The 12,341-nt window shown below is 39.6% G+C and overlaps 1 protein-coding gene across 1 annotated transcript in view; it reads right to left on the bottom strand.

Annotated features, from left to right (window-relative positions):
- Nucleotides 1-9,806, bottom strand: part of LOC307163980 (high affinity cGMP-specific 3',5'-cyclic phosphodiesterase 9A) — an 18,682-nt gene extending 8,876 nt beyond the window's left edge. The window contains exons 1-2 of the mRNA XM_079880327.1: nucleotides 9,731-9,806; nucleotides 9,277-9,397 (exon numbers count right to left, since the gene is read on the bottom strand). Coding sequence (XP_079736453.1) covers nucleotides 9,277-9,364 — 88 coding nt within the window. The 5' untranslated portion in view covers nucleotides 9,365-9,397; nucleotides 9,731-9,806. The remainder of the gene's footprint in view (nucleotides 1-9,276; nucleotides 9,398-9,730) is intronic.
- Nucleotides 9,807-12,341: the final 2,535 nt, after the last annotated feature.

The following is a 12,341-nucleotide window of genomic DNA, read 5'->3' as shown; positions in this document are numbered from 1 at the left end:
TAGAAGAGTATAAATGCTTTGTCGCCCCAGCTGTACCCTAGCAGGGTACAGCAATGTACCTCTGAACATTGGTACATTTTTGTACCTTCTTGTTTGTACCTCTAAAAGAACATGTATGTACCCCTAGTGTTAGAAATGTACCATTAGGTCCTGGTATGTTTTAAAATTACAACATGGTATTTTCCCAGATCATATCACAGATGTCCTGCTGCACTGATTTGTCCTATATATATATATAGAAAAGAAATACTGTACTTCTGAGAATTAAGTTCATGGTGTGATTTAATTCCTTCAGATGCATCAGAGCATTTTCCTTAACCAGTTTTAAATACAAAACAGAGGCAGTGCATGTTTCACAATTTATTTAATCACAAAAGTTGAAAAAAAAAAAAAAAAAAAAAAAAAAAAAAAAAATCACAAGAGTGAAAGTCCTTGGAGTGCACTTTGGGCAATGGTACAGTTGAGGCATGATGAGGATCTAATAGAGCTGGTAAGTCCCGCCCCTTCCGTAAAACCCCGCTGGACTTCAAAGTTGAAAAACCGTCAATGCAAGTGAATGGGAGAAAATAATTATTTTCTGGTCCCGTTTGAATTTTGCCATGAATGTGAACATATGTTGTCTGTGAATTTTTTATATAATCTTTCGTGCGAAGAATGCTACAATTTAGCGGGTAGAAGTTTGATACGGTTAGACTTTGTGTGAGAGCACTTTGTGGACTACAACTCTTCGCTGCTTTCGACGCGTTTGAAACATCACCACCACTCGCACACGGACACTAGCTCACGGATCCTGCTAAACATGGCTGTGTCTTTGGTGCACTTCACCGCCTTCTTTCAGGGAGAGGACAAAATCATTGAGGTTGGCGAAAACCACGGGTAAGTCAACATTATGGGGTGACGTCACATAGGCGACATGTAGTCTTTCTCGTTATGTCTCTTCCACAACTGCTAGCCGAAGAATCATACCATATACTGTCAAACTCGTAACATGAAACATTATATAAAAAATTCACAGACAACATATGTTCACATTCATGGCACAATTCAAACGGGACCAGAAAATAATTATTTTCTCCCATTCACTTGCATTGACGATTTTTCAACCTTGAGGTCCAGCGGGGTTTTACGGAAGGGGCGGGACTTACCAGCTCTATACAAAAGGTTAATCATCCGGACTAAAGTTACTGGCAGTGGCTTGTCTCCCTCTTCCACAATGTTGACAATGCGCCTCTGAAGAAAAGTCAGTGTGTTTTTCAGGGGTGGTGGATATGCAATGTTGAAAGTAAAGTACATACAGAAGGCTGTTATGAAGGCTTCATCAAGGCAGGTGCACTGGCACACATCTATTCCATTTACATTCACCACACTGAGCCCTCTTCCAATGATCGCCGTTTTCCAGTCTTTATCCATCAGTTGTATGGTTGGAAAGGGTGAAGCAGGGTCTCCCTACATTAAAAGAAAACAGATTTTCAAATTCAAAATAAACGAACAAGTAAATATAGTTTATTGGCATTTTTTTTGCAAGCACTTGTCATAGTTTTGTCATACGCGCATGTCGGTGATGTCGCAAGTGTGGTTATGTCTTTATGAATTTAGGCAAGGCAAATTAATTATAGGTCTTAATATTAATTTAATAACAATACCAGCTTTATAATAATAATATAATGGGAAAACGAGCCAATTATCGTATGATATCATCAAAGGCATCAGCGTTATCTCTAACTATCGTCAATATACGATACTATCATCACAACCCTAATTCAGAAGCCTACCTCTCTCATAGTAATGTAGTGTACACTCTTTTCTCTGAAGATGGATGGCAAGAGGAGAAGCCCGGCCCTCAAATCAATTCCTGCAATATCGGAAAAATATCTTATATTCACAATCACATATATTTTGCAATGTAGTAAAGTAAATTGCAGATATTATTGTGAGGTTCACTAGCAAGGTGACTGTCTTTACCTGGTATATCTTCAGCCAGGGCATCTTGTCTTGCTTCGGTGTAGTGTTTTGCTAGGGGGGATTTGGTCTTGGCAAGTTTGACATTAGGTCACATTAGGTAGAACACTGGCAAAACCCTCTCTGAAGCGATGACAGAAGCTGTTTGGTGAAGGATGGATACGGTCAACCTCATCAAAAAACTGTAGAATATACATGAAGACATGATTAACATTCTTCATTCTTACTGAAACCATTCGATTTCTATACTGTAGCATTTAGAAGATATTTTCAGAAATGTTTAGTTTCCTTGTTTTCAATGACAGCAATCGACATGTCTTCAATTTCACAATTTCCAAAATTATAATATATTGCTTCCCTGTAACATTCAGGTGTTTTCAATATACTCCCTTCAGCAGGCATTTTTAAGAATGGATATTTTTTTAGTACATCCTCTACAGACATTCCTTCGATGATTTCTCTACGTCTCCAGGAGAATGTTCGTGCCATGCGGTCTTTCACAGTCAACATATCTGGATGCACCTTCCGATACTCATTTTGTAACACGTTCACATGCACCTCAACAGATGTTGAGTCCTCCCCAACACAAGTTTCCTTTGTCAGAACAACAGAAACAGATATGCAAAAAGTTTGCACACTCATTGAACAAGGTTTTTTTAGATAAATAAAAAATAAATTTAACATTGCATGAAAAATGAGACCTAATGTTCAGTCAGTGAAAGTAGGGCCCTATAAAATCCGTTTTATTTTTTCCCAAATTCCGTTTTATTTTTTCCCAAATTCCGTTTTTTCCGTTTTAATTTTTGCAAATTCCGTTTTTTCCGTTTTAATTTTTGGGAATTCAGGTTTTTTTTACCCTTTACTGTTATTTTTGTCGTAAAAAGAGTGTTTTTAATGTTAATGATTAAAATGTACACAAATAAAATAGGAATGACCCTAAATTTATTGAGGTAACAAACAAAATTCTCATTTTAAGAGGTGTTAAATATGGTTTGGTTTGTTTACATTTGTGAATGTATTAGGCTAACTAACATGAACCACGAGCAATACATTTGTTACTGTATTTATTAATCTTTGTTAATCTTAGTTAACCCTAACCCTGTATTTTTATTATGTTACTTCACACAGTGCATTAAGCTAACTAATGTTAACAAATACAACTTTTCATTTAAATAATGTAGGCTACTAAATGGTGAAATTAACATTAATAAAGATTAATAAATGCTGTAGAAGTGCAGTTTATTAATAGTTAATGAGTTTAATAAATGGAACCTTATTGTAAAGTGATTTTGTTATACACCGAACCGATTCAGTGTTGGACAGATCAGTTGTTTTAACTATTCATTAAAATGAATCGGTTCAAAGGAGTCATTAGTTCGCGAATCGGACGTATCATTAGCAGACTTGTACGCGTTGTGTGATTATCCCGGCAGTTTTAGGATATCGCACAAGATTTGTCAACACAGAAAACATTTCATCATTGGATAGGTTTTGTTTAGTTTATTGAAAGTGTTTTTATGTCAGCTGAATGGGCGGAACGCTTTTCAGAGAAGAAGGCAAGGTAAAAAGTTTTTTTTTGCACAATTCACACCCAGCGGTAGCCTAATTCAGGAAAAAAATATCCGAATGCTCCACGTGAAACTTCGTTCTTCCGATCTTTTACCATTGTGTCAATTCTCAATTGATTTAGATTAATAAGCGCGAGGGAGTGAGAGAGAGCAAGACAGTTTGAAGACGTGCGCGACCGGGCCTCTCTCTCTGCTCGTTCTTTCAGTAATATGCAATTTTCCTCAGACATACGTTTTTCTCCCACACAAAAACAGAATTTTATTCCAAATATGTAAAATTCCGCGAAATTCCGTGTTGACACTAGATTACGCGTTAATTTGCCAATTCCGCGATTCCGTCCGCGATTCTGTGATCGCGGAAATTATAGGGCCCTATGAAAGAGTGAAGTATATGTGAAAAAGTAGTAAAATGTATTATCTACCTTACATTGTCCTGCACTAAGTGAAAATGTAAATGCGTATGTAAAATATGTATATGGCAGTGGGCTTACATATGCTACACTGGCAGACTTTCGACAAAAACTTGCGGATGCACTGGTGGATCTGGACTGTTTTGTATGGCCAAACTTCTCTTTCAGCTTTCTGACTTCACTGTCGCTGACAAGAGGTGCACGTTCTGCTTTAAACTTCCTCTTTAGGGACATGTGCCAGGTGTGCTAGTAAAAAACATTCCAGCAAGTAAAAGATTAAGTAACAATATCTTGAGGATTATGCAAACAGATCAATCAATGGCTTAAAAACAATGCAACTTACATAGCCATTTCCCTCCTTATCTCTCAGGAAAGGGTATTTCACAATCAGTGCCTTGGCAACTTGAATATACTCTGCATTAGTTGGATACCTAGCACAAAGGCAGAAACAAACTAAATCAATCTTCTGGTTTTGTTTTATGGTCTACATAGATTGTGAATTGATCTTAAAGATTGTATCAGTGATTTCAGGCCCCCCCCAAAAATGATCACATTCATCTAATCTTTCCTAATGATCCGCTAGCTGCCCATCCCATAAGCAGGCCGCCAAAAAAACACGTCTCTGTAGGCAGCCTAGGCTCTGAGATCAGCACACAAAAACAATTGGGTTCACCAACCACTCAAAACCAAAACAAATAGTGTTCCAACCAATCATTGAGGGTAGGGTGTTGTGAGGTTTAGCGCTCGTGACTCCAACTTCGCGTGCAGCCGTGCACGAGCGCAAAACCTCACAACACCCTCCCCCTGTCGGTGATTGGTTGGAACACTATTTATTTTGGTTTTGAGTGGTTGGTGAAACCAATTGTTTTTTTGTGCAGATCTCAGAGCCTAGGCTGCCTACAGAGACGTGTTTTTTTGGCGGCCTGCTTATGTGGTGGGCAGCTAGCGGATCGTTAGGAAAGATTAGATGAATGTGATCTTTTTTTTTTTGGGACCTGAAATCGCTGATACAAACTTTAAGTAGTACAGTTGTAGTAGCAGAGGTGGTAATAATTGTTATACTTACAGGGTGTATTCTGCCATCATTTCATACAGCGTTCTGATTATTTTGTTGCGTACTTTAGGAATTGTGTGACACGGTTCCTTGGTGTCAAGTCTCGCCTGGACATCTCTGGGAAAGGTTGGAATGACAGTCACAAGGGGTAGTCTCCTGTGAGCTGCTTCACCACTGCAATACAACATTAAATACATCAGTTACCAATTGACCCTTCGCAGGGAGCTTGATTGACAAGTGATCTGACCAATCATACTTCGCCATCCGCCATTTTGTCGGAGCATGCAATCAAAAGAGATGGTATATTAACATGGGAGGATTTGAACTTGAAAAACGAAGTGTACTGACGCCTTTCCGCAGTTAAAACAACATTCCTTCTTATGTTCATTCATGTCTATTGCTATAACTGAACTAGAAGGAAGAGATGATCGGTTCATGAGCAGCTTTAACTGATGCTCTACAGTGATCTGACAGACACATTAAAGAGCCACAAAATGGTATTGTTTAAATTTCTTTTTAAAAATGACCAAATATGAAAGGTGAGACTTTGTTTAACATGTTTAATATCAAAAGTAACCGAAAAGTAACCTGGTCTGTCCTGTCTGTCAGCCAGCGTGTTGTCAGTCTTCTCTCTGCTCCACGATGTATTGTTCACTGCATGAGAACATGGTGTGTGTGAGAGAGAGGCGTAGCTTGTCGGGCATAGCAACAATAACTAAGGGGGGCGGGTCTTTGCAGACGGTCAATTGGCCATTCACAAAGACCAGCTGTTACGGTTGCTATGTCCGACAAGCCACGCCGCTCTCACACAGTGAAAAATACATTGCAGAGCAGAGAGGACACTGACCACGCATTGACAGACAGGACAGACCAGGTTACTTTTGATATGAAACAAAGTCACAACTTTAAAATTTGGGTCATTTTTAAAATAAATCAAAACAATAAATAACGTTTTGTGGCTCTTTAACGCGTCTGACAGATCACTGTAGAGCCTCAGTTAAACCTGCTCATGAACCGATCATCTCTTCCTTCTAGTTAATTTATGACATCAAATTAATACAAGGAGAAGTGTTGTTTTAACCAACCAAAGACGTCAGTACACTCCGTTTTTCAAGTTTAAATCCTCCAACGTTAATCTAACTCTCCTGATTGCTTTGTCGGACAAAAATGGCAGATTATGATTGGTCAGATCGCCTGTCAATCAAACTCCCTGCAAAGGGTCAATTGTGGGTGGATCCTATTGAATAAAATTAGATAAAATTCACCATCCAGCAAAAGCCCAAACGAGCAGACAAACTCTTGTTGAACACATTTATCTTGTTGAACACATTTACCAAAACAGGACCCTCATAATGCTGCCCTTACCTTGGATTAGTGAATGGATGAGGCTGGGGTTCTTCCGTAGACTGAGCGACTTCAACTGGTACGGGCTCTAATACAACAGTGGTCTCAGACTCCTTATATTGGCGTACAAATTGTTGAAATTTTAGTTGCTTTTTGAAGGAACCATTAATCAGGTAGCCAACCATGTATTCAGTGAGTCCACAGTCCACTGTTTTCTCCATCCACGTCATTTTCTGAACAAACGCAAAATTACAACAGTTATACACTGATAACTGTAAAACACACACAGAATTAAGTGACGTTACGCCTAAATGTGTGGAAAACGAGAATCGACAGAAAATGGCAGTTTTGCTCAACTCTATAAACTGCTAAACCAAATACGATGCGCTCATTACGTTACATATGAATTGGAGAAAGTGCAAATTAGGGGCAAGTCCAAAACATCTAACGTTAAATAAATACCCATCCATGACTGATGAAGTTATCATTCACTGCCGCTGCCACTAAAGCTCCGGTTGCTATAAAAACAGTGTTCTTAATGGGCCGTTCACACAGAATGCTTATTTGCTTTAAGACGCGATTTTAACGTTCATAAACCTCGACCTAGTTCGTGATTGCATCGAAAAACAGTTGAAAAGGTGCGAGTGGGAATAGAAAAACGCGTTCTGTGTGAAGATAGTAACTGTTACATGCGCATTGGTTGGTCTGAATAATATTTTTTTATCGCGGTTCGAACATAAGAAACAACATCTATGGGACAGGTCATGGAAAAAATGGGTTGTACTGCCCAAGACTGCAGGGGCTCTTGCTTAAAATGATTTAATGGCGACGACAAGTCAAGTGGAAATATTTTAAGCGACTTACAACAAAATAACTATGTATCGTTAACCCAGCAAGCCATAACTTACAATAACGTTGGTGTAGTAACGTTAGTTGTTCCTGCAAATCGACTGTCCTGCACAGTTCATCTCCAACCCTAATCAAACACACCTGAAGCAACCAATTAACATTTAGGATCACATGAAAATTAGAGGCAGATGTGTTTGATTAGATTTGAAGATGAACTGTGCAGGACAGTCGATCGGCAGGAGCAGGATTGAGCACGTTTTCAATAGCATGAATAGAAAACCAAGATATGGTTAACGTTACTTACCCCTGAATTTTCTTGCCTCTTCTTCGTTGATCTGTATTCCAGCTTCAATTATTTTTTGAAGTAGTTCATCCGTTGTCAAACTCGACAGAAATGCACAATTAATCGACATTTTCACTCTTTTCACATACTTTACTTGTGCACGAGAGAAAGCGCTGCGCAACTGTATTATGGCGACTTGATATTGCGCCTTCTCAATAGAAGAGCCAATCGCTGATTGGTAAAGTAAACGCGTCATCGCAACTGCCGTTAAAAAACTCCGGTTGCTATAGAAACAGTTTTCTTTCAAAAACAATGAAGTGCGAGTGATAAGCCCCTTTCACAAAATAATGCCAGTAATTTGCAGTAAACGACTTTTATTTTTATATTTTTGTAAATGTGCTGTTCACACAAGATTGGTAGATCTTTGCCAGAACCAATTTACCAGTAGTTGTGTATGCCCTGTTCACATGTAATTTACAGGGAGTTTACCAGTGTGTATAAAGGATTATTGTTGGTATTTGAATAGACCATATCGATCCTACATTGATATGTATTTTAAATCTATCCAGTTATAATTTGCATAAAAACAATGCAATGTAATGATGACCAGCTAAAAGTTATTAATGAAACTTATACAGGCCATACTGATCAAGAATTGGAAGGACATTTACCAGTAACCTTTTTACTTAAATAAACACAACTCTCTATTTAAATTAAAATTGATCTCTGATTTGCTGCATAATTTGTACCTTAAGCTTGTTAAAAGTACATTTATGTACCCTTTGCTGTCAGAACTGATTTTGTACCTTTAAATTAAAACAAAGGTTCAACTTTGTCACCTTAAGGACCATTTCCTGTACCCTACAGGGTACTTTCGTGGCAAATCTACTTTAAGGTACAGAAACGATACCCCTATTTTTCTGTGTGTATTTCTCATCTTCATGAATGAAGTACAATGGAAACTTCCTCAATTCATGTAATTAACGCACTTGAATATTGGTGCCATATGGTCCCTTTAGGGCACTGCTTGGCACTTGAAGTCTGGTGTACTGTCAGCACCACCTGTGACTCAAGCTGTATGAAGTATGATGGTTTATTTGTTTATGAGTCTACAACAAATTCACCCATGCACACTGAGTCAAAATTAAAGCTCTGATAGGTCTCTAAAGAACTGAATACTTATAGATTAAACATCCTCTGAACATGTTGTAGCCTATTAGCTATCCAGGTCAACAGAATAGCTCTTCATATGGGCTCGCTGTAATTGAGAGGTCCTGATTAAAGAAGCCTGGCTGTTGCAGTGCCCTTCAGAATGAGATTGAGAACAGTCCTCAAGGATGTTTTCAGCAGAATAAAGGCTAATGAGGACAGAGAGCCAATTTGATCATAACAAAAACACATTTTCATAAAAGAAATTCTATTTGATGTTGATGCATGAATTAAAGCTGCAGTCATTAATAGAGAGAGACTACTTTTACAATCTGCTTTTTTATCTGATAATCTATATAATATAATAATGGATTATATAATAATTACATTTTATATAGTGAATCATTTACATTCATTTAATTTTAATAAATGTAGGCTTTTATTTTTATTGGTTAAGCAGTTCATCATTCATCTCATTTCAATACACTACAATATACTTTGGAGATATATATTTAACTTGATATATTTTGATATTTGAGCATAATATTTAACTGCGTGCCTTGAAGTACAGCACACCAAAAAACTTGACAATTTATTGTTTAAATAAGTATAAAATTCCAGTCAGACTAAAAGAAATGGATCATTTGAGACAATCCTTACCTTTAACATCTTGTGCAGGACAATCAGTGGGAAACTCAGCTTGTTCTGGTCTTCCATTCACAGTAAAATAAATGATTTTAGTTGCCATGTCAGGTGATGCTCTGCTGCACTCTCACCTTTGCTGAACGATATGTGTACAGTGTTACATCAGTGATTCAGCCTATCGTTCGTTCAAAACCCTGCCCCCTTTTACAACATCTCTATGAGTCCAACCCCTTCATCCTCAACCCTGCTCTGTATTTCTGAAAGTTATTCATTCTGAACCTGAATTAAACATTTTTTTAATGTATTTTAAATGCTAAATGTTTAATGTTTTTTAATCAGTGTGCTTATTAATAATTAGTATTAGTATTAATATTATTTTCCTTTCACATTTAAAATCATTGTGTGTTTGCAATTAGCCTACATAGGCTAATTCTTAGGCTTAAAATTATGATAATTTTATATAACGTACCATTTTTGCAGCTGATCATCTATTGTGTGTTCAGATGGCTAGTTCAAGTCACTTTAATAGCTTTAATCCTTTAATAACTGTTGGGTGAACAAGTAAATCCACACTGGCATTGTCAGGGTTCTGCCCTGGTAGGCTTGTCTGTGTTGTCATGGTTTCATGTTTCATGTTTGTCTTGTGTTTGAGCACATGGCTCTGTCTTGGTCTGTGTTTGCCATGTGCTCCTTATGTCCCGCCTCCTTGTTTCCTGTTACCACGCCCCCTTGTTTAGTCCACTTGTTTCACTTATTGTGCTCACCTGATCCTCATGTGCTCTGGTCCCTTTCCCTCATGTCTTTGCTGGTTTGTTTTGTGTATGTACTTTGTGGTGTTTTCTGGTTTGTGCTCTTGACATTATTCTAGTATCAGATTATCCTTGTTGCTATTTTGGTTTGCTTAGATTTAGCCCTTGTGCCTTATCAGTTTGAGTTATCTTTTGTTTTAGTTTTTTTAGTTATTTATTTTCCCTGTCAAGTGAAAGTCTTGCTTCTCTTTAGCAACTCCAGTTTTTTTTTCTTAGATCTTAGTTTTTTACTTTTTTCATTAGTTTACTTTTATTTATTTCTCTACCTTTTGTTTCTCTAGACTTTGAAATTATTAGTTTACTTTTAATTCTTTATTTTTGCTTTTATCTTGTCTTGTCTTGAGTCTTGTCGTGTATGTTCTTCTGTGTGTTCCTGCCCTGTATCTCGAGTTCCCTGGCCACTGACTCTTAACTTCCTGGCAGCCTGACTGGTGCAGGCTCCTAACTCCTGTTTCAAGCCTCTGGTTCTGTGAGCCTCCACCTGGTGGCAAGGCTGGTGCAACATCTGAGATCTACATCGAGCTATGAGTTCCTTGTGTTCCTGTCTGGTGTTCGCTTTGGAGCTGCCTCTATTGCACTCAAGTCATTTCCATCTGGCGTCTCCGTGGTCACCCATTCTGCCTGTCGTCGTCTGCCCTGCCCTACTGTTTGAACTGTGGTTCACGCTTCACTCTCCCTGTTGTCTTCAGTCTTGTTAATAAAAACCCTTGTCTGCTTATTTGCATCTGGGTCCTATCTCTTGCATAACTTGACAGGCATACAGAGGTGGACAGTAACAAAGTACATTTACTTGAGTACTGTACTTAAGTACACTTTTTGAGTATCTGTACTTGAGTTTTTTTTTTTTTTTTTTTTTCTGGAAACTTTTTACTTTAACTTCACTACATTTGAAAGACAAATATTGTACTTTTTACTCCACTACAATTCTGTCAAGGTCCTTGAGTAGAAAGTAGGCCTAGTAATGTCAGTCAGGGGATCATTTTGGTTGGAAATGAAAGTTGGTTTGACGTCAGAACCTTGTTTTTCACAATGTAAATTCGAACATAAAAATGGTTGAAGACAACTATAACAGAAATAAATCATAACCACAATTATGTAAATTTGACATTAGCCTACCTTTGACTTTTAACTCCACTGCAACATCCTCTTGCTCTGGCTAGCCTAGAACAGCAACTGTCAGGGGCAGACTGGGACAAAAATTCAGCCCTTGCACTGTGACCACACCAGCCCACATTGTATTGCTACTAGTAACAATGTTAATTTTTTATATCAATAATTCGATTTTGGTGATTCGATTCAATAATTCGAGACGATGGTGTCCGTTCCGGAGACACTGGTGTCCGTGCCGAAGTCATTGGTGTCTGTTCTGGAGACGTTGGTGTCCGTGCCGGAGACGGCGATGTCCGTTTCGGAGACGTTGGTGTCCGTTCTGGAGATGTTGGTGTCTGTGCCAGAGATGGTGGTGTCCGTGTACTTGTCCGTGCCGGAGACGGCGGAGATGTGCCAGAGAAGTTGGTGTCCGTGCCAGAGACAGTGGTGTCCATTCCGGAGACGTTGGTGTCCGTGCCGGAGACGGTGGTGTCCGTGCACTTGTCTGTGCCGGAGACGACGAAGACAAGTGTCCGTGCCGGAGGATGTTGGTGTCCATTCCAGAGACTTTGGTGTCCGTGCCGGAGACGTTGGTGTCCGTGCACTTGTCCGTGCCAGAGACGGCAGAGACGTGCCAGAGACGTTGGTGTCCGTGCCGGAGATGGTGGTGTCCATTCCGGAGACGTTGGTGTCCGTGCTGGAGACGGTGGGTGGTTTCCGTGCCGGAGATGGCGGTGTCCGTGCACTTGTCTGTGCCCAATATGGTGGTATCCGTGCCGGAGTCGTTGGTGTCCGTCCCGGAGAGGTTGGTGTCCTTGCTGGAGATGGTGGTGTCCGTTCTGGAGACAATGGAGTCCGTGCTGGAGACGTGCCAGAGACGTTAGTGTCTGTCCGGAGACGTTGGTGTCCAAGCCGGAGACGTTGGAGTCCATGCCGGAGACATTGGTGTCCATGCCGGCGAAGATGGTGTCTGTGCCGGAGACATTGGTGTCCGTTCCAGAGACGTTGGTGTCCGTGCTGGAGACGGTGGTGTCGGTGCCAGAGACGTTGGTGTCCGTGCCGGAGAAGTTGGTGTCTGTGCCGGAGACGGTGGTGTCCGTGTCGGAGACGTGCCAGAGACGTTGGTGTCCGTGCAGGAGATGGTGGTGTCCATTCCGGAGACGTTGGTGTCCGTGCCGGAGA

The sequence above is a fragment of the Squalius cephalus genome (assembly GCF_949319135.1).
Source record: "Squalius cephalus genome assembly, chromosome: 9".
Taxonomy (NCBI): Eukaryota; Metazoa; Chordata; class Actinopteri; order Cypriniformes; family Leuciscidae; genus Squalius; species Squalius cephalus.
Note: the sequence above shows the minus strand (reverse complement) of the source record. Positions and strands in the feature narration are given on the sequence as shown.